The following is a 27,145-nucleotide window of genomic DNA, read 5'->3' as shown; positions in this document are numbered from 1 at the left end:
CAAGGTGTTAGATTAAAGTGCAGAGTATTTTTATGGGTTCTGTAATAAAGCTAAATATTCTCTAGAAACAGCTGAAGCTCCTTAGAGGCAGTGGAAACACCGGATTCAAAGAAATTAACCAGGAATAAACAAATATGAAATAACTTTGAGGTGTGTTTGTTTGCAGATAATATGTTAAATTGAAGAGCTGGGGGAGAATGTAAAATTTAAATTTCTTTCCCATGCAAGTTTTTAGAAAAGTTAAACCACAATGTTTTAAAACTGATGTGAATATATTTTAAGTATTGTTCAATAATATTTTTGCTAATATTTTGTGTAAATATTCTGAGTTCACAGAAGTATTCACAAACAGTAGACAAATATTGCCCTTCAGCTGCTATACTGATGTTCTAAATTAATGACCTGTAAAATCATTTTGCTTATTCAAGTTATTTCTATATTTGATTTCAGGTATTCCTCAATCTCTCTTAACCATTTGGCAGAGATGATGAGAGGGAAATCACCACAATTAAGAAAAGAACAAAGAAAAGGCTTATTTAGAACAGCTGTGCAATAGTTGTATTTTCCCAAGGTTTATGATTTTCTCTGTGCTACTTTTTAGAAGCTCACTGTGCTTTTTTTTTAGCGTATTTATGCATCAAGAACAATTATATGTTTTACACTCTGAATTCACTCAAGAACTGTTTTTGTGTTACAGAGTCTGTACTTTGTTCATATCTGTGTCTGGGTTATGCCATTCTGGTCTCATCAAGACTCTGCCCAAGAAAGCCCTCAGTGTATCTGAGAATAATTATTATTTAAGGTCAAATCCTACTCGATTTACTCAGGTGGCTTTCAAAAACACTGCCTAGCTTTGTATCTCTTTACTAAAAAAAATTGTTTAAAAGTTATTAAAAGTGCATGCATATTACGTAAGGAACCTTAAAGCTGCAGCCACAGAGAAATGACCATCCAGTAACTGTCTTTTAATGTCCACATAAGGGACATGTAATGTCACACAGTATTACCCAAATATTCACTTGTAGCTTAAAAGTGATTACTTTAACAAAATTAATTATTTCAAAGTGTTAATTTATTTTATATTAGGTTTTTATATGATTTAATCCATACCAGACTTTGAATGTATTCGTGTGTTTTTTGTAAGCTATATATTTCATAATAGTGGTTACTCAGAACTGCAGATAGTTTCCTTTCAGTAAGAGGGCTATTGTTGGATCTAAGTTCTTCCAGTGCCATCAGCATTAGTCAGATATAAATCATTCTAGTATAAAAAGTTTATGTAATGGACATAAAAATGTATGCTTCCATTATGTGTTTTAAAAGCTGAGAGTGGGAACAGAAATCTCAAAATGTTGTGGGGTATTTTTGCCTTTCTTTTTCAGGGCTGGTTTAGCCCAGGTCAAGTCTTCGTATTAGATGAATACTGTGCTCGCTACGGAGTGAGAGGCTGCCACCGCCATCTTTGCTACCTTGATGAATTGATTGAATATTCAGAAAATGGTTCTGTCATTGATCCAACCTTGCTCCACTACAGTTTTGCATTTTGTGCTTCTCATGTTCATGGTAACAGGTAATTTAATGATATATTTTTAAACTCAGAGTCTTTAAATGTGGAGTCTGAGTAAAAGTATGTGTAGGCTCCTATATTCACCAGGTAGAGGGGTAGCACACTTCAGAAATCAGTCATGGAAGTTTCTTCAGGGGTATTGAAGGCTCTGTACAGATTACTGTTAAAAAAAAAAAAGTCTCCTTTCAGTGTGTACTGTCTTAAGGCAGTTTGTTTTCTGAGCATTGTATAGGTACAGGCTGATTCAAGGCTAAAGGATATCATCCTGTTGAAAGGATAGTCTTCTTCATTCTGCACTTATGTTGTGTTATTAAATGGTATTGTCAGTGAACTTTTTGAACAATTTTGCAGTTTAAGGGAAATTCTGTCTTTTTTTCTGCAGTCTGTAGCTTGGCACTTAATCATACTATACTGAGTTCTTCTGGCTGTGCTACCACAGGGTGAAATAACATATTGGGAATTTGGTGTGACCCCCAAACAGGAAAAGATATGACACTTCACTGGACAGGTAGACTGCTTCAGGAGCTTGTGATCACAGCGGTTCTCTTGGGATGATGACTTCATTCCACTTGCAAGTGAAAGACTTAGAAGAAATTAAGTTGTTACTTTGCTATGCTAAACACATTCTCTAAAAGAAGCTTTGTTTCATCTATTTCTTATTCCAAACTATGAGAGAACTATCTCTGCTGTTGAACAATGGGTATTGCAGATGGGATCATTGGATAGCTCAGGTTGGAAGGGACCACAGGAGGTGTCTAAGCAAACCATCTGTTGAAGCAGGATCAGTTATGAGGTCAGACCAGATTGATCAGGGCTTTATCCAGTCAGGTCTTCACCCAATTTGAACCTGTCTAATTTCTGTGTAATTATATCAGTTGTCTCTGGTCTACCTCCCCGTATACCTGGGGTGCTGTCATTTGGTCCCCCTAGACACCTCCTGTTCTCCAGGCTGAACAATCCCAACTCCCTCAGCCTCCCCTCAAAGCCTCCCCTCTGGTCTCTGACTATCACAGTGGCCATTCACTGAACTTGCTGCAGTTTATCCACATCTTTCTTGTATTAGAGTGGGGAGTGGGGCAGGCAATCTATCAAATTATGGGAGAATATGCATTTATACTCATTCCGTGCGCTAGATTTGTAGACTACTTACAAGATATGTTTAAAAAGTTCGAAAATAGCAAGGGAAAACCCAGTAGATCCTCTCAACTGATCGAATCCTGCCACTAGAGGTAAACCTCACAGTCCCAAAATGCAATTACTGTGATGCTGTCAGTAAATCCCCAAAACTGTATCTTGGTGGGAATTGGAAAAGGGAGATATTTTCTTCTCAAGATGTATGCTTATGTTAATTTTCAACCAGTCAGCCACAGACACCGTTTTACTTGTATAGAAGCCAGAGAAGAAGGGGCAATCCTTAGGAATTATATTGTTCCCTTCATTGGCTCAGAGAAAGCCTCATCTGGAGCTGGGCTTTTGTGACCTGAGTGATTTCATAGTGGTAAATTGACAATATGTAATCCTTGATAATAATATCCAAAATTGAAATGGTTTTGAATGTGCTTGAAATACTGTCAAGGATCTTAATATTCATACTGGTAAGTTAGGAGATTTCTGGCTTTTACTGGGTAACCTATTCTCTGTAAAAGCATGCTTCTTTGTCAGTTCCTGAAGAACCTGACACATTCGTATTTTCTATTGAGTCTAAGTCTTTGTTGTTTCTCGCCTTTTTATTACTGGTTTCAACCTAAGAAGACAAAATACAGTGATAATTGCTCAAACTTATTTCAAGAATTCAAAAGAAAAGTAGATACATTTCTTTTTATTTCATAATTTGAGTGAAGGACAACAGTGCGCGCAGTGCATGAAAATATCTCAGGGAGCACATCATTTACACAGTGGTAAACACTCTGTATTCTGTCTATTCCTACTGTACAGATATTCTCTGAATAGCATTATGAGTGTTTTAGGAATAAAAGAAGTGTTGAACAGAGAGGGTCTGACTAGAACTGAGATATTGTAAAAAGGAAATAAAAAGAAACATGAAGAAAGAAGAAAAGTAAGTCAAGGACAGAAGCAGACACTCACTGAGAATGACAGACACACATATACAGGCACATAATATATCCACTCATTCATCTACCACAGCACTAAGAAATAGTAAAAGAGAAAAAAGGATTTCACAGACAATGCATGACAGGCCAAAGTTCTAGGCTGGTCCCTCGCGTTAAACATCTTAGTTTTATAACTCGGGCTGGGAATTAGAAAGACCACAGAACAAAGAGCTTTATACTCTGGGCACCGTATATTTAATTTATATGTCATCTTTGCTTCACAGAGGGATCTTAGACCCTCTACTAGCCTGAGAAAGATCATCAAAATTGATCTTGAAGTCAGGTGATGGAGGAGCACATAGAAATGCAGCTGTATCTGTAGTTCATATTGTCCATTTCTTTTAGGTATGAATTTTAAAATAGTAGGCAATCTAGTGACATCAGTCAAACGATCAGATACAGGTGCCACTCACCTTCAGTTCTGGTAGTCTGGTGAGGAGAAACTCAAGCACAAATCAAAACAAATCCACAAAATATACCAGAGCCTTGACAGGACATATGGTTAGCACACCAGTGACTGTATCTGATTTCTTAAAACTGGTGAGGAAGCATTTTCATACAATGGATCCCAACTGTCTCTTAGTCATAGAAACTGTCACCGTTGTGGGATTGCATGTACAGAGTACTGCTCCCAGTAAACATTATGAACAAGGCTGAATCAGCTTTGGCTCTTTCCACCCTTCATGTTTCCAAAACTCTTCTGGCATGTTTTTGATCCTTAAGGTATCCCCTATGCTCTTTTGCTGCATCCTAGGACTTGAAACATAACCTCTGTTTTCATGGTGCAGGCTGTACTGCTCTTGCAGGCTGTAACATCAGAACCATGGGTTTATTTCAAAACACCTGGAATAAACATGTAAAAGTAAATTACTGTCCTGGAGCTTCAGGGACATTGCGGAGCACAGAGGAGACCTGAACTGAGCTCTGGTGTAGGCTGTATGCAGCCAACCTTGTTCCTGATCTCAAGACCAGACAAAACAGTCCCTAACAGCTTCCTGAATTGAAGATCCAGGTACCAACTCTAGATTTAGCAGGCGTACAGGTGATTGGTATGTCTTTTGCCCATGTTATTGTTTTGGGAACAGAAACATTTAGTCAGGTTTGAAGACAATGTGCTGAGTCCTAGAATGAGAAATTCAGGCCTTATTTGTGCCTTTCCTGCTGAAAAAGTTAACCCATTATAACTGGGCTAACAAAATGCTTATGCAGAAAAGGCATTTCTAATTTTTTTGGATAATATTTTTAAGATTTTCTCTTCCTAAATAGCCAAAAAGGAAAATATTTTATTAAAAGAATATCCTTGCTGTGTTTAAACAAAAACAAATCCTTGTTTCTGAATCAAGTATTTTCATTTCATCCAGTAAATAAAATCATCTTTCTTTGGCTGTACTTCTGATTTTATGTAGCTTTACACAAAAGCATCTCCTTTGGCTTTTCATCACAATGTTTTTCTTTTGAAATGTTCCACTATATGGTCTTCCTCCAAGTTATTAGTTCACAAGTATACTTTTTGCAATGCTGTTATGCATACACTTGTGTATTGCTGGTGAAAGTGAAATGGGCAGAACAAGGAACTATAGGATATTCCTGAATGCTGACATTTAAGTCTAAACAGTCCAGGTAGGAGCTATTGTTTTCTTCCCCATCATGTTCACTCTTGTCTACTTTTCATGCTGTGACTTCTATTCAGTCCCTCTTGTCTGAAATGAATGCTGGTGGGTATCACATGAAGTGCAAAGTGACTTCTTTCCACCTGCTGAGTTACAGACTGAATTGAAAAATTCAAAATTCAAGCAGTATTCCCTGGTTATACCTTTTCCTATTCAGAAAGATATCTGATTTACTAGAAGTTCCAATATGAGAAGTGAATGTGAAAGTAATACTACAAGAATCAGTATATAACCAAAGAGAAATAGTTTCTGTCTCTCATGTAAAACCTTCAGCACGTGTGTGTTTCTATAGAAGAACAGTCTTATTGAATCTAGAATTATTCTAAGCCAGTTAGTCATCCGTCTCCAGCATTGACCTACTTGGAGTAAAAGAAGGGTAAGCATATGCAATATTTCCTGTTTCAGCCTCCCAACTCTTTGCAGCTCAGAATTTGCCTGTTTGATAATCTGGAGTGAACCTTTGTTTCAGATACTTGTCCATTGCACCCCTGAACCTATGTAAGTCCTTTTCACCCTCAACACCTTTGGCAGCAAATTCTACAACTCAGCCTCCTCTTGCTTGAAGAACTCTTGCTTTGAACTTGACTCCTACACATCTCATTTCACACTCTGTTGCTATTAGAGAGACAAAGGAGAAAAAAGGATAATCCTGTTCTGTCATCACTTTGCTATTTAAGATTTAACAAATATGGGTGAACAATGCAATGATTACACTGGATGGATGTTTTTTGCAAGTTCCTTATTCTTTTCTGGTGATTTCAAAAGATGCTGACTGGCTTTTTTGACTGCTACTGAACAGGACAGTTTCATGGAATTGTCCATCATGACACCAAGATCTTCATTCTGAGTAACAACTGATTTTTTCCTTATATTTATCTGTGTTACTGTTTGCTGTTTTATTACTACCTGATTTCATGAGGTCTTTCTGGAATTCCACATATACAATATAATTATCATTACAATAACATTTGCTATCACCTCAATTCTTAGCTTTTAGCCAGGTCATTTGTGAATAATGTAAAATAGCACAGGTCTCAGTACAGATCTCTGCAGAACTCTGCTGGTAACATACCTTCTCAGTATGTACTCACCACTGCAATTTTAAATGTAAGGACTTTTAGTTATTGGCTGCTTAATTGCCATTAAAAGCTTTTGATTAGGGACTCTGACAAAAGAGCTTTGGAAATCCAGGTACCTCATATGAGTCAGGTCACACTTACCCACCTGTTTTGATCCCTTTAGAGAACTTCAAGATCAGAAGGTAAGATTTCTCTGTCTTATGGCTCCAAAGCCATTCAGACTTCACAATAGGTAATATTAACCCATTTTTCTTTACTTTTATCCTTAGATAAAAGGATATTATAGTTCCTTATAATACAGTTCCTTTAATTTTTGGGGATGTATGTAAAACTTCCTGGCCTGTAGTTCCCCCTACCTTCCCTGGAGACTTTTTCTGTTTTTTAAATTGAGCTCATGTTCTCCCATTCCGATACCTTGGGAGGATGACAGTTCTCGGTGAGAACTTTCCCATAACCATAGGTAATTCAGGTTGCCAAGTGGTCCTGTCAACTCACTGCTGCCTGTTTTTCTAATTTGTTCTATAAGAGTTATTTTACTTGCTTTAATTTTTAACAGATTCTGTGCTGAAAATTAAGAATTTTTTTGCTATGAACAAAGAAGAGTTCCAGCACAGAAGTCTTCTTCATAATAATTTCCTTCATAATACTACAAAACATTCATTTCCTATCTGTGTCATGGCCTTGCCCTCTCTGAGAGCTACTTTTAGATCATTGCCATTATTTGGCTGCATAGACTCTCTGATGGGCTTCTTGCTTCTGCTATGCTTGGAGGAAATATCCTAAAGTGGAATAAAGGAACATATAAGAGAAATGGAACTATGGAAACTTTGGAGAGTGCTATGCATTCATATATTTCTTTTCATTTTTCAATGTTTTGTGATAAGAACCATTGATTGCCACTTTACACTTTGTGTCAAGTGATAGAAGAATGTTCAGAGGAATCACCCCTTTTAAATCTGGGACAAGAAACTTTGTAAAATAAAATAGTATCATTATTTTGCTCTAGCTCTTCTAATATTTCTTTCTGGAACTTCTGAAGAGATATTTCCTTGTCCTCTAACTAACTTAACTCTAAAGTAAGGTTGTCTGTATCTTGATGGTTTCTCCTTCATTTTTATCTTTCATAAACAATATGTAATAAGACTTAATCTAAAGTTCCAGAACTTAAGTCAGTAATGTCACCATTTATCTGCACAAGGTCACCATCTGGCATGAGAGATTTTTTCCGGTTTTTCTCTTCCCAGAAGTGTAGATGATCTCTTCCCAAAAATGTATATGTTTTTATACATATAATTTTATATATAAAATGTTTGACTATCGTGTAGACTTATTAATAGATGGTTTTCTCGAGAAACCATTGCTAACAGGATTTTGTGGAACATTTTAATTTTAAGGAGTTGAAAATGCTTCCTTTTCTGTTGTGCTTCTTATTCACTCTCAACCATACGTGTCTATGTTGTAATGATAGCAGGTGCAAGGTCTTCTTTCAGTTTTTTTTATTGGCAGTGGGGTTGTCTGCTTTAATCTTAGGTCTGTTCCAAGGCTGTTCAAAAGCTGAAGGAAGAAGGCTGAGATCCCTGTGGATCTTTAAGGAAATGTGTTACATCAGAAGTTATACTACATCAGTCTACCATTCTCTTCTGGTTTTGATACAGCATCCAGAGACTTAACAAGAGTCTTTTGATTTTGTAGTTTGTCTCAGTTTTCTATCAATGTTCTGTTATGGAAATGGCGAGAGTGGATTTCTCATACTCAAACCCATGTTTTTATTCAGAATGCATTTATCAGTCACTATTTCCCCAGAACAATGGAATGAGAAAATATACCTTTTAGGATTGATATGCTCTGTGAGTTTGTGCTTCTAAATGGGAAGCAGTATTCCCTCAAAACTGGAAAAACTACTTGATCCTTGGATATTTATATCCCTCCTCTTCAACTGAACGTAATCTTCCCTTTTTCTGAGGCCTGTTGGGCAATGCTGAGAATAGACATTTTTCACTAGGTCTTTCAGTTTTATGTACTGCCCTGTGCCAAGCATCTTGCATCAGCCAGTTTATCCTTCATTTTTGGAAGCTAATTGTTTCCAAGGTGTGTGGAGCACTGAGGAAGGTAAACCTTTAGTTTAATCTGTATTCCCCTTTTTATGTGGTTCACTTATAAGCATCACACCCCCAAGCCTCTGATGTGAGACACCTCTAAATAGTTGCATTTTGAATAACTAGTTTAATTTAAGGGGTTTTTTTAATGAATGTTGTTCAATTAGTAACACAGCTTTTCATATATTACTCTTCTAAGTAGCCACAAGAAAGTTAGCAGTAGGGTTCTCTTGTGTCCAAAGCTAGAAACAAAACCCTTCACCCTTCACAGTTGCAGGTATTAAGTGAAGCCTTGTTGTCTTCCCTTTTGGTTAAAGGAAGGCCATGGTCCTGTGTTGGAAAGTGTTCCTAGCAATAATAATGTAATAATAAAATGTGTCCTCCCTGCAATATGAACAGAAGCACATTTTTCAACATATCAGAACAAATCTGCTGTTGCAAAGCCTCATAAAAAATGTCAATAGGAAATTAAACATCATTCACATATTAGTAAGGAGTAACAGAACACAGTTCTGTGCCTTTAAGGTAGTACTTGCCATCTTAGGCTGTGAAAGAACAGCTAATGCTATTACTCTTACTTTTCCTAAAAATTATACAATGTTTTGTCATTAGTTTTATCTGATTACTGCCTGTACATACCCTTATAGATTGGGTAAAATGATATATTAGCACATGCATTGCTTATCAGTAGAAGGGTATTAATGAATCTTACCTAAATATAACCGCGTAAAATATCATTAAAATTAACCCTATTTATCACTGTAATCTGTTTTAGTGGCCTTCAAAATTGGTCTTTTTTATTCAGTTGTGAAAAAAGGGTATGACCTGTAAGCAGATGTAGGAGCAGCCTGAGAAATGCATACAGCAGAAGGCTCTATTGTGCCATTTTTTGGTCAGAATGTTTGAAGAATAGTAAATATAAACAACAAAATGCTTGGTCTTCAAGTGTCTGCTGCTTAAAGCTGTGTTTAAATGCCATATGATAAGGTGCTCTCTTCATTTTCTGTTAATAAAAAGACTTCTGCTCTGCCTGCTTCTAAGCTGAGAGTCTAAGTCCTTGCTCTTAGATTTCTCTGACATAAACTGTGGACTCTGCAAAAGCCTTAATTAATACAGTTTAATTTTAAAGGAAAATTTGCATAATAAAGTCCTTGAATATTGAAGATAAATAGATAATACAAATTCTACATCAAAATTCTAAACAATTAAATCTTTGTTTACTACGAAAGAAGCAACCAAACTTTTGTCTTGCTGATTTGAAATTTGTCACTGTTCTTTCGTTTGATTGTGCATCCTGCTGAATTTAAAAACAAGCACTCTTAGAAACCACTGAAGTCTTCTAAAACAGTTTGTTTCTAGGAGATAAGATGCCATTAAGGTTGGTTTTGTTTTCCCCATGCCCTTGCAATGTATTTTATTACAGAAATGTCTTGAAGTAAGACCTTGGCTGAAGTATTTTTCTTTTATTTTGTTTTATTCTATTTATTTTCTTTTATTTTTCATCATGATTTCTTATATTTGGAAAATTTTTTTTTGTCAGCTTTACTGTTCTTATCTGAGTGTGTATGTTAGAATATCAATCTGTGAGTTACTCTCCTCATGACAGACCAAAGTGATGGTTTATGTGTTTAATGAGGAAAGCTCATTGAAAAACCTTCCAACATTTTTAAATATATAAAATTGCAAAAAAGTACCAATATCAACGATGTTCCAGAGGACAAAAGTCAGCCATGTTCAGTTAATGTTTCCAAGGCTGTCTCAACAAAGTAATCTTGTTTAAAGTAACAATTCTCTCTCTGAGAGGCCACTAGGAGAAGCTGTTTCCAAAGTTGAGGGCTAGAAACAATCTACAGTCAACCCAGTGTCCATCCTATGTGATTCCTGTTGGAACTGAAATACAATCTCACATGCCATAGGTATTCAAAAGAATCTTAATCATGCTATGCATAAAGTAACGTCTGCAAATTATTGTAGGTTTTAACACCTGTATATAGCAAAATAATTCTAGAGTGTACTCCAAACCTTAAAGGATTATATCAAATGAGGAAAAACTGTCAGTTCCAAAAGGAAAACCAAAATCCACCACTAAATCAATCAGCTTCTCTAGAGTAATTGCCATCAGACCAACAATCTTGAAAGATTTTCACAGTACAAATTTGCTTTAACATTTTGGTCAACCTTTACTTTTGGTTTATTATTTAAGTGGCTTATGGTCAGACAACTATTTTCCACTTGAATTTACTAGCTCTAGTTCATGAGGTATTTATTTCAATTTTGATATTTAAGTCTGAGCAAATTAAAAAATTTGACTTGTGACCAGAGATAACATTATATCTGTTCCAGTTAGACTGTGATCTAAGTAGACAACACAGGCCAATCCAAATCCAATTGACAGACTTCACAAAAAATGGAAAACTAATATAAATGAGAGAGAGAGAAGGCTACTCAGGTATTGAGTGTTCACTGTTTCACCTAGTTCTCTAATCCTAAAAAATAGTTGTGAACAACAAGGAGGAAAAAGTGTGGAGGAAAGGAAAATCCACTCTACCTTCTTGAGAAGATCATGTTAAAATGAAAATGCTTCTTAAGACTATACATCACTTTTCTTGACCAAGTTCTTGTAAGAGAGGTCCCAGGCTGCAATAAGAAAGCTTAACATTGGTTTTGAATTGGAAAAAATCAAGTCCAAGCCAGTATCCATAACATTTGGGATAGTAGGAAAGACACATTTGTTGTTGCTTTTAGTTGCAAAATAGTTCTTGCATAGTTTATGCATGACCTAAAGTTTTGCAAACCAAATGACTGCTTGAGTCTGATTTTTTTGTCAGACACAGTAATTCCTAAATAAAAATAACCAGCTCAAATCACTGTTATTTATTTTATTCCGTCTTCAAAGTAAATAAAGAAAAAAGAATTTTAAGTTAATGAGAATTTTTAAACTACTTATCTATTTTTTCTATTTCAGCTCATCTCAGAGTCAGATACATTTTTTTTGCCTGGATTCTTTTTTTATCAGTAGTAGATAGATATTCCTAAATGTTGAAAAAATTATCACCACCACAATATATCTCAGAATTTTGTTGCAAAAATGCATTTTTGTATTGTTCTTGTTGCAATAAGCTTGCAACAAGAAGAAACAAAGTTATGATTCAGAATTCATGCTATTTTCTAAAAGCACATTTTCAAGAAATGAATTTTTCAGTACTATAGATGGTACAGTTTTCTAACACCTTTTTGTCTACTTCTTTTCTTCTGGGACATCTGCTTCTATGCAAACATCCACTGAAAATATATTTAGCAGTTTTGAAAATTTTAGTTGTTGTCAGCAAGGTTTTACGACAACAAACTCAGTGAAGTGACAGGTCCCTGGTATGTAGTGATCCTAGCCTTAGTGCAGGTTGACAGATATGACATCCTACTGGCTCACCTTTTTCACTTACTGTTATCTGAAGCCCTAGGTCTTTTCTGATATATATATGACATGCCTCAGTGAGACTTAATATGACAGAACTATTTGCTTTATCACTCCAGAGTGCTATCTCTCCTGACAATAAAATCAGACAGTGCAATTTACTTAAATTTGAGCTCATTCCATCTGTCAGAAGGCTGAGGTAAAGTATCCTGGCATCCATCAAAAGAGAAAAGATAAGTTATTTGCTCTTTCACATCAAATTTATACAATGGTATATTGATGTGCCTGGTTACTCCTATCCCCACCATATCTGATTTTTTATTGTTGTCTTCAAAATAATTTGAGGTGTTCAGGCATTCTGTCCACCTTGACTTGACAGGTCACAAATTTAAGGAATTTAAAGGGTGAAAGAATTGTTTATGTCATGACCAGGTAGCAACTCATCCCTCCCAGATTTAATTATAGTGCAGAAAGTTAAAATAACCATTTAGGAAAAAGATATTAATAGAATCCCAGAATGATGCTTGAAAGATTCACAAAATGTTGCCTTTCTTCATGTCATTTTACTACAGTTTTATCAGTTCTAGAAACATTGAGATAGTTTTGGAGGCTCTGGAGAAGATACAGGCCAAATCCATTCCTAGTGTCAGGCTCAGAAACTCAGGTGAGAAGCAGTAGCTGATTTGTTACCCTGCAGCCGAAAGTTAAGAGAGTAATAACAGAAAGTTTTCAAATACTTCTTTTTAAAGTGTGCTGTATATGGGGAAATTGTGACTGTATGGCAAAAATACCATTTGAGGGACAGTGTACTTAAAGTTTTTTACTTTTGTCATAATTTTAATATAAATACATTAATAACATCTTTAGGCTAAGACTTTAGACTAAGTGTATGCTTACCGTAAATGTCACAGGACTTATTTTTAACTATTGGAACTTAAATTTGATGTTTGAAAAAATGCCAGGGCTTTTGTTTTTTAAGACTTTTTTGTTGCATCTTTAATGCTGTACCTATGTGGAAGTCTTGATTACGGGATGCTATTTGTCAGTATAGGATGAGGAATCAAAATCCATGCTCACTGTGCAGGGGGCTTCCTAAGTGCTGCCTGCTATGGCTTTTCTAACAATAATTTCCTTCCCACGTTTGTTTTAGAATAATTTTCAGCCATGTTGTGCCTCCAGGAAAATATATGGAAGATTCAAGGAGTTGAAATTTAACAAGATTCTAGTAGACCTCTCTACCATGCCAATAGTACTAATTTTCTTGGGAAAGGATATTGTCTACCTTTTGGAACTATTTGGTATATGTTCCCTTGAGTTCATATTGGAATCAGGTAGAAACTTAGAACTTGAATTTAAAAGTTCAGATCAAAAGTTGAATTCTTTGTCTAGTTGCAGTCTGCTCTTTAACAATATTCACAAGTAAGTGCTTATTCTTCAAAGTAATGGGAAAGGGGGAAGATGCATTAGCACGTGTGTTAAATGAAAGTTTTAGAAATAAAGATCATTGTTCAAAGAGGAATCAACACGAAGAGATATCAACAATTATTAAATATTTAATATTACAGGCCAGATGGAATTGGAACAGTATCCATTGAAGAGAAAGAAAGGTTTGAGGAAATTAAGGACAGACTTGCCTCCCTTTTAGAAAACCAAATAAGCCATTTCAGGTGAGTGTATAATTTATTCAATGAATGCTAAGATTTTTTTCTGGAAGAATTTTCTCACGGTGATCTATTTTGGTCTTAAACTAGTAAAGTAAATATAAAATAATCTACTGCAAAGAAATTATCAATAGATTAATATGGAATAGTTTATTTTCACAAGTGTTTGTACTTAAAATTGGTGTATCATGTGAGTTGTATTTTTTATGGTAGAAAAGATTGTGCAAGAATATATGCCTTGTTTTTGTTGATGCTTTTAAAACTTTGTGTAACTCTAACAAAGAAAATTGTCTGAATGAAAGTGACTGAGACATAACTATTTCTGCTTTACTATGGATCAGAAAAATCATGAGTAGAGTACAACCTTGATAGATAGCAGATAAAAATTTTTTGTTGTCTAATGTAATTTTCTTGGTTTCATGATATACTTATCTTTTCTAAATCAGCTCAGGCCATCATCCTCCCTGAAGAGTGCCGTACTAAGGACTGTCAATACCAGTAAAAGATGTTTAGGGAAGGACTACAAGAAGCAGAACAAACGTTGGATTTCCTGCTATTTTGTAGCAATTGGTGGTTTATGAAGCTTAGCATAGAAATGGCATGTAGGGCACCAAACCTGTTAGTTTATCACACTAAGACAACCTATCTGCCACTATTCTGTCAATCTAATCCTTTTTTAGACTGTGTTTGTAGAAATTTTTGTCTCTGTGTCGCCTTATGACAACCAGTTCCATGGTTAAATAGTGCTGTGTGAAACAGCCTGCTTTCTTTAGGCATGGTTGGCTATGAGCTCGTTGAACGCCGCTCTGGTTTTATAAGGTAAATGTCTAGTATTCACTGGCATCATAGGTCATTGGGGATTTTTTTGAGCATAGAGTGCACAGCAGTCTTCACTTGGGACTTTATATTAAACTAAAGAGAGTTAGAATTCTTCTCAGAGAGCGTTCCTTTTGGGGAAAAAAAAGATCCTTCATTCCTTAAAAAATTCTTCTCTGACACATTTTCTTTTTCCTCCCTTCTATCGGAGTAAAGAGCTCTTGTAAGAGAAGTGATACAGAGCTGCATAGGACAGACTGCCTCCTACATTCAAGCCCTCACATGCATGAAAATAATTACAAAATGTATGATAATGTCTAAATAATCTTTTGAGTTGAAACAAATAAAAAACCCCATCATGTCTTCCAGCATACACATTTGAGTTATGTCAGTGAGTTTGAGCTACATCAGTGACCACTGAATCTTTCTGCCTCAATCTTGGTGGATTTTGAGCAAATTTAAACATCATTAGAAACTTCTTGAGAGCAATTAAATATGTCATTCAAAGATAAATGCCCCCATCTTTCAGAGGACTCTAAGGTTTGCCTTAAAATCCTGTTTAATCAGTGCAGACAAACAGTGCTCTGTCAGCTGAAGAGCAATTACTATTTCTTTCTGTGAACAAATGTTAGAAATGAAAAAAAATTAGGTGAAATGTCTGCGCTTAAACAAGGGTACCAGCAGAATACCTGAAGAAAGAATAGATAGTGCCCTAGAACCTGAATTTATAAAGCATATAGAGTCATAATATAGGACAACCTGATAAAGCATTGGAAATAGTATTTTAAATAAAACCTTGACTCAGGAAATGCAAAAAGATCACTGCTATCAATTAACAAAGAATAACCTTGTCTGTGAGATTCCTTTCTTAAGAAAACATGTTATTAAAACAACTCCATATTTCAGTCTATCAAAATTTCTGTGATAACTGTGAAGTGCAGAATATTTTGAAAAAAACATTCAGCAGTAAACATTTATGCACTGAATTTCTCTATTTTGGCCTCACTGTTCTTGAATGTCCTGTATTCCTCATCATCAGACAGTCCCACCATCTCCCAGGCTGGCTTCCTGATTCCACTGTCCTTTCTACTGTCACTTGGAGCATCCATGCAGTTTACATTTATCAGAATATTTCAGAATATTTCAGAGACTTTCATGTCTTCCATGTTCAGATAGGTTTTACAGTTTTTAAATGCCAGATTCTCTACAGTAACCTCTTCATCTTCCTCATGGATTCACAGATGGGGGGTGGGAGGAGTGGTTGGTTGGTTGATTTTCAGCACTTTGATTTCTTAATTGTGGCATGCGTTTGACTTGGGCTTCTACTTTTTTGAATTTTCCCTCAGGCTGCTTATAGGTTTCTTGCTTTTTTTGATTGCACCTCTGTGGTGTTTGCTTTCATTTTTCACGTTTTTCATTTTTTCATAGTTCCCATTCTTGAAATTGTATGTACATGTACTAAATGTACACAATACTGACTTTTCTTGGCCTGTTCTCTTTCGCTACTCTATTAAATTGTATTGTCGTACGATCATTACTACAGAGCACCTTTTCTCTTGTGCACCTCTCAACCAAGTCCTCTTCCCATTTGAGATGAAATCCGTAATCATATCATTTCTTGTGAATCTTAAATTAGCTGTCCAAGGAAGCAGTTCAAATATGTGTCCTAAAATATTTTCATTGTATCTTGTCCTAAGGAGATATCAGTCAAGTGCATATTTCAAGAGTTAAAATGTTGAATGTGCAGGTTCTGTCATTTCACTTGACATTTCCTAATCACCCTGATCATCCTAATTAGTGGGTCAGTGATACAGACTTTCAAGGATCATCAGCACACTTTTTCTTTTTCATGTAATATGTCAGAATTTTTCTAAACTTTGCCCTCTCTCCATTGCTTAGCATTTCATTAACTGGTCAGCTGGTCATGGACAGTGTAGCTGAAGATTGTATGTCTTTTTCTGCCTTTTCAGGGGTGCACTGAACATTTGCTATGTCCACCTAAGTCACTAGGTTTGCACCCATTAGAAAATGATGCTCTTCCATGCCTGCCAACTGACCCACACCTTCCAATTTTAACACTCCCCTGTGGCCTTTTCAGTTTTCATTTTTGTTGCTATCAGCCTGGCTTCATTATGACTAAGATGGAGTCAGCCCATCCCATGCTGGTGGCTGTCATCTGAAGTATTTCCCAGTTCTTCAGGTTCTTACACCTTTCCTCTCTGTCACCTTACCTGCCCACTGAGACTTCAGTTCTCTGCCTGACTCTCAGGCATCAAATGTGGAAGACAAAATATTTCTGAGAAAGCTGTCATGAGTGTCTTGGACTTTAACCTCTCTTGCTTGGCTGTGTGAATTTTATCTCTCGAGTATTTCCAGAGATAAAAACAAATAGTGGAATTCTCGCTGCAGGAAATCCTGTTTTGACCTCATTTACAGGGCTTTATTTTGGCTGACCAAAATATAGATCTAAAATTTACTGATCTGAATCCTTTTATCATTAGAAAAGATTTGAGTAGTGAAAAACATTAGAATAGGAGGCTACCATTCTCACTGTGTAATATTAAGAAAAAATAATCTCAGCAAAGTAAAAAAATCCTTTTTTCAATTGGGGATATCCCAACAAGATTTTATAGACAGGATTAAGAGAGGTTGCAGTTGCCTGAGCATTGTACTCTCATTGAGCTGCTGTATTGGATCATCCAATAAACAAAAATAAAAAACAAAGCTATGAATACAATCACTTTTTAATTTACAGAATTTGTAAGTGGTTTAAATTGTAGCAGATAAAATTTAAGATAACATAAAGTGTTTTTCCACAGTATTTAAATATAATAGGAAAAAATATGGAATATCTGCCAGCATTTATACTTTCATGTATCTCTAGAAACTAAAATATCTGGCATTTTATACTTGTCTTGTTCCAATATTGAAACAAAGTCTGATATACAGAATGCTACTTCATAGCAGTATGACAGTTATGGCTACATGGGAAAGATGACAATTAAGCTCATCAGAGACCTTTAAATGTCCTTCCCATTTGAGAAATTGGAAGTGATGCTTTTTGCCTTTTGGTGTTTTTTTCTGTATTTAGGCCTGAGATGCTGATGGGTTGATACTGCTGTACTGTGTATATACTCCATGGTAGACTAATGAAGAGCCTTTCTGCTTTTATTAGCATTTCTTGTATGGGAGTCTTCTACTAACATAATTTAATGCAAGTTTTATACAGTTACATCTCAAAGTAACTTTGTAACACAGGTTTTATAATTCTGATAATTTTTTTTCTTTCTTTTTTTTCTTTTTTTTTCCTATATTTTTAATTTTTAAGATACTGTTTCCCTTTTGGACGTCCTGAAGGAGCTTTAAAAGCCACACTTTCATTACTTGAAAGGGTAAGTTTGAAGACATATTTTATATTCTGCGTGACTGCTGAGCCTGCACTTTTCTTTTGCCTTCAGACTATTGAAAGCAGACTCATGTCTTCCCAGGTATTTTACCACTGGTTTTAACTGCTGTCTGGAAGGTTCATTTTTTTCTTTTGCAGTGTCTTCCATAGAGGCAATTACAGCTTCTTTCTGTAAGGCTTATTTACTGGACTTCAAACCACTGTAGTGATTCCGTTTCTGTTTAATTTAATGTTTACATGGCATTACCTCTAACAGATCCCTTTTCCTGCTTTCAATGCCTCCTATGCTGCTGATGTTGTCTATACTTGTATGTAACATTAAAAAGCTTCTATATAATTCAAATAATATTCCATAAATGCATAATCTTAGTCAATTTAAGAAGCAAAAGCGAATCTGACATGGGCAACTATAAATGTAAACTCCTGCCCAGAAAATCCTCTTGTATTGACTGGAAAGGGGAATACCTCATAATGATAAAAGCATCTCAGTCATCTCTGAGGAAAGAGGACTTTAAATTCCAGCAGAGATTCCAGAGGAATTGTATCAGCAGGAGTCTGATGAAGATATGAATTCAAAAGAAGCTTAAATCCCAGGCTGTGTTGCTTTGCCAAAATCTGAGATGTTTGGTCCTGGTGAATATTAGTTATTCTGCACTGCAGAACACTCCATGGATAGAGATTCTGTCTTAGAAAACCTCCGCCAGTCTGAGTATATATGATTTTTTTTGCTTACAATCTCAGTGATTGTAGTGCTGTGCAGATTCCTTTGTGCTATATGAAACACCCATTTCTTCTTGCCATTCCTACTGTTACAAATGGCAATGCTACTCTAGCTGGTGCTCAAGCAACACTGCTGTCAATATTGCCTGGAAATAAATGTATATTCCTATATTTGTGGATGCAGAATGGGTAAGAACCATTTTATTTTACCTGTCTTTGAAAATTTTGAAAAAAAAAAAAAATCAGATTCAGAATAAAAGGTTTTGTACGGTGTAAATTCATGTGTTGAAAACCCAAGGAGGCAAGTTAAGACAGATAAGCCACATGTGTGTGCAAGTATGGCAGTTCTGTCTTCTTTGCCGCAATGTCCTCCTAATAGCTTCTTTGTTGCTGAAACTGTTTCTTTTCTACCATGTCCTTCCCCAGACCATATTTGCGCTCCCCTCATCTAACAACAATTTTTAGATATATTGTATAAGGGTGTAGCTTGTCTGGGAATCCACCAGAGAAGCATTTTTTAAAGGTTGTAAGTTACCTGAAATTTTATTATTTACCTTAAATTGTGATAAAAACATAATGTCGAGTTTTTTACACCTACCTGTTGAAATTTAATGGATTATAGAATTAAAGGAAAAAATCAAGTCAATTTTTAACAATATTCTTTTTTATATATAGCAGTCCAGAGTATATAATGTTGCATTCATATAAAGAGGTATAGATTCTCAGTTTACCTCACTTGCAACAGGTGAGGTAACAACAACTCCCAGGTTTTGAAAACCGTTATAAGATCTGTTCTTCTACTTGTCCATAATAAAATATTCCACCAGAAGTTCAATGTTTTCCATATCTACTACAGATGACAGTTTTTTCACAGCAAGGATATATTGAATTTGAATAAGTTTACCCTGTTAAAGAGTCCATGATTGTGCAATGGTGGAAGCATTTCCACAGATGAGAATAAAGCAAATTTCTGCAACCACATCTTTGGTGGTAACCATGATCCAGCCCATGCACAGAATACTGTTGTTATACTGGTCTTGACATTACCCAAACTAAGACTGACTGGCAGGCTGCAAGGTGCCAAACAGTAGGGATAAATACTATATAGGCAGTCAAAGCAGGGTTGAACAGAAACCTTCAAAGATAAATATCTGGCTCCACCAGCTGAAATAGTTCCTTTTTGATTTCTGACTTTAATCATTATCAGATCTGTAGTAACTTTAGGATACTCTTATCATTTTCTCATGGGGTTTGGGTAATGATTATAATCAAGTGGTATAATTGTCTGACACAGGTTTTAATGAAAGATATTGCCACTCCCATACCAGCAGAAGAGGTGAAGAAAGTGGTTAGAAAATGTCTGGAGAAAGCTGCCTTGATCAATTACACTCGACTTACAGAATATGCCAAAATAGAAGGTTAGTACAGCAATCTACTGCCAAAATGGCTCTAAAAACCAACAATGCCTATTAACTACATATTCCGAGAGCAGCCTTTTCCCTTTCCAGAATAAGCCCCTTCCACAGCAAGGGGAAATGTCTCATTAAAATCTCAGCTGGTGAACTGTGGAGCTTTTTCCTATTCATTGCCTTAATATGCCTCCTGGGACCCTGTTTGAATGAAAGACTAGAACTTCCTAATTTAAGTTGCCCTTTGTTCTTACTTTTGATTTTTTCATAAATCTAAGAGGTTGTTTATGGGTTGTTTTTTAATTCTCTAACTATTTCTAGTAATTAAACTACTGACAGAAAATTTGTTCCTTAACAGCAGTGTTACTACTTTGAAATTTGAAAACTCTGGGTATAGATGCTTTTCTAAAGTATTTATAAGGCAGACAGATAGATAAATGTTAATTATTTTTGCTGCTGTGTTGTCAGATGTATAATAATATTGTGATTATTAAAATCTTAATTACACCCTGATTGTCTAAATTAATTACTGGGACAAAATATTAGGTTTGAAGGTAATCAGAAGTTTTTCTGGAATTTAGGTATGTTCTAGACAGTATATAATGAAATTAACTAAAATTCTGCTAAAAAAAATGACAAAGATACACGGTTTCATTTTACAATTTCTAAACTTTATGTAGAACGAAAGGGAAATCATAATAGCCTTGTTAAGACACAGCTCTTATTCTGCATAAAACAAAAAAAGCCTCAGATATGCCTGTACAGATATATTCAGGAGTAGAAAACTGTGTGCGCATCTATATAACTGCTTTTTGGAGATAAAGTTAATTATAGGGAAATATTGAAGGATTAATTCTGTTTATTAAAAATACTAAATTTTATGCATATTTTAAGAGCATATATTTCTAGCAACACACTAGAAGAAATAGTTAGCATAGCAGCAAGCTGAAGAAGCCTCATCTCTTTAGCAATATTGTAAAGCCAACATTTTTTTCATTTCTGCTCAAGTTCTCTGAAAAATATGAGTTAACCAATCTCACAAGTGATTAACAAAAGACCCATCTCATCACTATAGCAACCAGTATTATATCATGGAAGTAACAACATGAAACCATCTTAGTAACCAGTTTATCATAATTAATTATGATATCATGTTGTGTTAAAGAAAAAAGGATGAATAATAAATCTATTCTGGCAAATGAAAAGCAAAAAATAACTGTTTTCATTATTTCTTATCTTTCTGTATTCATAAAGGGAATTTTTAATGTTCATTATTTAAGTCGTGTTGCAAACCTGTTGAAAAAATGGGTATAAAAATAGAAACATTTTTTTCAATATGACAGAAGCTTGCAAAAGATATCTAAACTCACTGACAATAAAATTATTTGGAAAAGTTTTTGCAGTGATGTAAATACATCTTTTGCAAAGATTTTTAACTGAGGGACTTCCACTGAAAGTAGGAAAGTTTGGACTTTAGTTTGTTAACAGTGCAGTAAGGGAATAGCACACGAAACTGTCACCCTTATTTTGACTTGCAAATTTCTTTTGGGATTTATTGCCTTTTGATTAGAACACAACTAGATTTCTTTTAGTAGTTTTACATTCATGTGATTGTAAACTCAAAGTGCAATAGATCATTGCATATATAACGAGAAATAAGTTAAGTACTTTTCTGAGAATGAAGTAGAATGCTATTTGAAAGTGAAGGGCTCCAGCATCATAACATCAAAAAATTTAATGCACTGGTTTCCAGTAGCGATGAGACCTTTACTGGTCCCTTTCTATACTCTGGCCATTACAAGCATCCTACATTTTTATCCATACAAATAGCTTTCAGCAATAGGTTCCATTCTGCTTCTTTGGGTTTAGCATTATTGTATCTGTGCATTGAAGTTACATTCTTATCTTGAAAGTAATTTATGTTAGTGTTTGCATTAAATACTAACTTTAAATTGCATGCAGAAAGCATTTAGTCCTTATCTTTATAATATTCCTGAATTTCTCACAATGTGGCTGTCATACATTTTTCTCCTTTGAATGTTTCTTCAGTGAACAACATCATATCAGTCAATTAAAATGCAATTATTACATGATAATGTCAGCTATAGACCAATTGTAAGTACCTAAAAAGCAGATGAAAAGAAAGTTCTAATGAAAATAATATTCTCATGTTCTTACTTTCTTTTATTCTTTTACTATTATTTATGTTTCTAAATTCCCAGACACAATATGGATGCAAGCTCAGTGTGTCATGGGTCAATGAAATAAATTTCTGAATATAAATTAAGACTGAAATAAAGAATATATATGACTAGTAAATACAAATATACTACTTAAAAACATACACTATTTCTCCTTCACCTGACAAAATTCATCACTTGTAGTGATGCACTCAAGATTTTAAGAAGATTTTACCTTCTTATCTGGTATTTATTCTTCCCTAATTAAGTTAAATTAGTTTAATTTCTGTAATGATGTTTTTCTTCTTTTTTTTCTTTTTACATTTAGCAACAGCAAAGGACTCAGGTGATTACTATTTGTATGCATGTCTGCATGTATTACAGATGTAGTGTGTTGTGTCTGTCGTTTTATTGTTTATTATTTTTGTTAATTTCTACAATACCAAGATACTGACCAGAATATTTGTGAACATTAAAATTAATTTTGTTGTAGTATAATCCATGCATTCTTCATTTACACTGATACTTAACTATGATATACATGTTTAGCAGCAGTTTAGCTAATTTTCTGTTTTGAAATATGATGCAATTGTAGTTTCTGGGAAAGAGGTATAACTAAATGATGGCAGAAAGTTTATCTGTTAAATTGAAAATCAGTTTGTGTATTTAGGGAAATGTAATTTCATAGTCATCATTTCATAATGGGACTGCTGGATTTATTGATGAAGGTCTTGCTAGGAGAACTAATTTTGTAAAGCTGGTTTTACATTTCACTGATATGCTTTGTTTAGTGATATTTTTTATTTTTCTAGTTACAGCTGAATGTTGCAAGGATGGTAGTTCTTTGTGTTCCTGATTTTATAGAAGCTAATATGGTGTATGTTCTTCAGTAGTAAAAAAAGGGTTTTTCAGGTACTTCTATCCCGATATTTAAAAGTCATCACGCAAAGAGCACAACTGAAGTAGTATTTGTGACTAAGTGGTACTGGCTGCATAGAAGTATGAGGAATTGTGCCTATATACACTATGAAATAGATGTGCATACTGCTTTTTCTCACCTGACATATGCACATACCCGAAGGAAGACTGATCATGATGCTTTGTGGGGTTTCACAAATAATATCAACCACTGTTATGGGAAGAGGCATTGACCTGGTAATACGCTCAGGATACAATAATTTTCCATCTGGAAAGACAGACTGGCGCGATGACTATAAAAGTTGCATAAATGTAGTTCAAAGAGGAGCTCCTTGGCAATGAGAACCTTGAAAAATACTAGCAGATTATTAAAACTACTTCTTTTAAAGTCTATGTTCATAACTAAAGATTCAAAAAATTCCACAGATTTCCAGAACTTCCACTGATTTTTGTTTGAAAGCTTTAAATGCCCTGTAAAGAGAAGAGATCTATTTGGAATTCTGAAAAAAAGAGAGATAACAATGCACTGGTGGTATGGGTTATTCTTGCTACAGTCTGTTAGGATGAGTTGATAGGACTGCACAGGGAATCTGCTGACTCCCTCTGATCAACAGGGAGAGGTTCCTTAAGCAGAGGATTCAGACTGCTGGGGGGGGGGGCCTTCAACAATTTCTCTGTGAAAGGACCTATCTCACACCATCAAATACAAATATACCCTAAGACAGTTTCCCTTCTAGGTAAGATACCTAAAACTAGATAGAACAAGTAATTCCAGTTGCTATTTTTACACCTGAAGGTAATAAAGAAAATATTTATTAAAATTAGAAGTTCAGAAATTAATTTGTTGAAATTAATTTGTGAAATAAGTAATTTTAGAGAGTGTGTCCTTTGACCTTTGCACTCTAAAACCTCATCTGTACACTTTTATATGATGTGTATCACCTCTAGTGCAAATCTTCCTTGAGCCACACCCTTATTATTTTTTCTCAGGCTCTTTATGTCACAAACCTAGACCATTAAGCACAGATGACATAGTTACAGGCACAGCAAAAAGAAAAAAAAACTATACCTGATTTCAGTCATTTTACATTAGGTTTATGCATGCTTTGAAAGAAACCATTGCCATGTTCTTAAAATAGGATAGCAAAGCTGTCCCTTAAGTGACCTGGCAAATAAATAGATTAGAGAATGGATGAGAGGCTATCACATACAGTGAGTAAATGGAAATTCACTGTGTGAGTTAGGTGAAGCTAGAGGGTTTTAGGGTGTATCTATAATTTAGTTTCTTAATACAACTAAAAAGTAATCAGAAACTCAGAAAAAAAGTATTAAAAGGAGTAAATAGACTGTGTTCACCAGAAATTTGTGTACCATTGAACCCACTTCTCTGATGCAAAAGATAAAGCCACTGAGGGGAATCCCAATAAAATTATGTTTTAGCCTGGCTAACAGGACCAAATCCTGCTCCTGTTGGTGTCACTAGCTGGACTCCTACAGTAATGAACTTGATGTACAATATGCTTAGCCCTAATAACATATGTTGCATTTTCATGAAAAATGAGGAAGAACTATTTCTTGGTAACTATTATTTACCCTTTGGCTTGTGTACTAGCTACTATAAGAAGAATTGCAGGAGTGTCCTTGTTAGGTAATACAGAGGTGAACATGCAAATTCTTTTTGTTGAGAAAATCCTTTCTCAGCAGTGTGGTTGCCAGGTTCCTAGCTCTATTCCCCAAGTGCTCTCGTTTTCAGTCTCAGTTGAACAAGACTCTGAATGTTTTCCCGAAGACGGTGGTTACGTTCTTAATGGCCGACATGGTGGTATAAGCAGTTCTTCCATCAACAATATTTGTTTAAAGTCAGGATGACGTTTTATTTAACACTGCCCTGTCATTGTACTGTTATGAATATAGAACAGATTTTTCTAACAAAAATTGCATTTGCAATTACAGGAGTCAGCATGTCATTCCTTATTACATGTACAGCTGAAATTCTCATGGAGTAGCTAATATGCTCAGTCAGTATAATTGCTATTATGAGGAGAATACCAGCAAACCTACTATTATAATTCTGAACTATATCTAAGAACTCTCATATAATGCCCTTGTTGTTTGCAGGAAGGGTTTATAATTTGTCAAGGATATGAATCACAGCATCAATATGGGAAAATCACTTCAACATATACTGCCTTTGAGACTTTACTATCTGAAAGTACTTTTTAGATCATTTTCTGAATGGCAAATTTTCCTGTTTTATTCAGTATTTAACTTGCATTAATTCTTCCTATAGATAATGTTGAACATAAATGGACTTTCTAAATTCTGAGGCCAGAGACAAATAGCATTCTTTATATGCATTTTGTATACTTCCAATGGAAGTAACCTATGGAAATTTGCATGCTTCCCTCTCTTCTTTTCTCTCTCCTTCAAAAAAGATGGCCTTCCTTATAGAGATTTCTTATTTTTTACTTATATTTTACACACATCCATTAACACACACAGTATTAAAATACTTTGTTTATTCCTTCTCAGAAATTAAATTTATTTTTCCATTTAAATTTATTTGAAGTCTGAATAGCTGAGGAGTAACTAACTCTGCTATTGCTTCTGTTATTGTCTGAGAAATGACAGAAATGTACACGTAAATACATTTTTGAGCACAGGGGCATTACCTTGTTGTACAGATACAAAAGGACTGGGATAGGGATTAAAGTGGTAAATGGCTATAAAGTGAACTGTTATTGTCCACAGATATTCATTTCTGAGGTAATAGATAGATTGTAAAGATTTGACTTATTAGGTAGTTGTCTTTTAACTCATTATTTTTGAAATACTGTAGTGACTCAATATACTGAGCTCCTTCTGCCAAACTGTTTGAATAAAAGGAATGGGAATAAATTCCATTAAAATCAGGGCATATAGTTACTGTGTGGTGTGCAGTTGCTGAAACACAAATCACAGTTGTCATCCTAATATTTGTTTCTGTCAGACAGACTGCCAAAGGCTGAATAACTATTAAATCCATCCAAGAGAAGGTCAGGAGCAACTCAACAGTTTGCTGGATTTAAAAGACATTGATCATTAACAAATTCATTACATGTAAGTTTCTAAAGGAAAGGGAGTATGTAAATTCCCTCAAGGCTCAGAAGGATCTGTCTGACTTAAAAAAGAAGAACACTACAAACATTATTGAAGCTGAGAAGGCAAGTGGAGAGAGTCATTGTACCTGGAGAGGACTTGATTAAAGCTCTCCATGCATGTTCATTTCACTGAACAAACAAAAGTGAATGAGTTGCACAGGGGCATAGCATCTTCTTAGTCTCTGTTGTGCAACTAAATGGAAAGAAGGGAATATGGGCAAACTTCCTTGGTTTCAGTTTTGGAGCAGAAGTTTGCTGAAGAACTCCTGGATTGTTAGGTTCACATTCTGATACTCTTGTAAACGTACCTATATCCTCTTTTAACAGTAGGGCTGAGTCTGTCTTTATCACTGTGCTTCCCCTTTTCTAACCCCTACTTCAGTCACGTGAGCATCATTTCAAGTCCAGTTTGATATATACGTGTATCACCTTACATGAAAATTAGTTCCCAATTTTTAGCATGCTAACCTTGTCCTGTATCCCAAATGAGGAAGGGATAGTTCCATCCTTCATTAGCATTTCATCATCTCCAGTTCCTCCATGCTCTATGATGCATTTTTTTACAAGAGTATCATACTCATGCAACCTAGGCTTTCATCACCTCGTCTCAGAGTTTTAGCCTCCAGTTCTTTATTTTTATCATTTTAGCAGTCTATCTTTTTAAAGTTTGAATTCCACCTTCTTGAACATTTATGACAAGAACTGTGCAGAGTCATCCCCATGATATGCCGTGCACAGTACTAACAGTACTGTTATACCAGAAATGCTTCATCTAGTATATTCAAGGAACACTTGTCTTCTGATGTCGTTATCGTGCTTGTGACACACAGCCATTCTGTGAAAAGTTAATTCAACCCAGTCTTCAGAGTCCTAATCATTTCCAGCTGACATATTCCCAGTTTGTAGCAAATGTTTTTGCTGTTCATGTGTCAAAATGTATCACTCTCCTTCTTAAAGTAG

General features: G+C 35.1%; 1 protein-coding gene across 15 annotated transcripts in view; it reads left to right on the top strand.

Annotated features, from left to right (window-relative positions):
* Positions 1-27,145, top strand: part of CADPS2 (calcium dependent secretion activator 2) — a 292,864-nt gene that overhangs the window by 198,030 nt on the left and 67,689 nt on the right. For 8 of the 15 annotated variants that reach the window (XM_027896990.1, XM_027897000.1, XM_027896993.1 and 5 more), the window contains exons 13-17: positions 1,383-1,570; positions 13,501-13,602; positions 17,741-17,804; positions 19,833-19,956; positions 22,456-22,473. In XM_027896990.1, the coding sequence (XP_027752791.1) occupies positions 1,383-1,570; positions 13,501-13,602; positions 17,741-17,804; positions 19,833-19,956; positions 22,456-22,473 (496 nt within the window). The remainder of the gene's footprint in view (positions 1-1,382; positions 1,571-13,500; positions 13,603-17,740; positions 17,805-19,832; positions 19,957-22,455; positions 22,474-27,145) is intronic. The other 7 variants (XM_027897001.1, XM_027896994.1, XM_027896999.1 and 4 more) reach the window with 1 other exon arrangement.

This window comes from Empidonax traillii, unplaced genomic scaffold (genome assembly GCF_003031625.1).
Source record: "Empidonax traillii isolate 1590-97213 ecotype Southwest subspecies unplaced genomic scaffold, ASM303162v1 scaffold524:size468641, whole genome shotgun sequence".
NCBI classification, from domain to species: Eukaryota; Metazoa; Chordata; class Aves; order Passeriformes; family Tyrannidae; genus Empidonax; species Empidonax traillii.
This window is presented reverse-complemented; position numbering and strand designations above follow the sequence as displayed.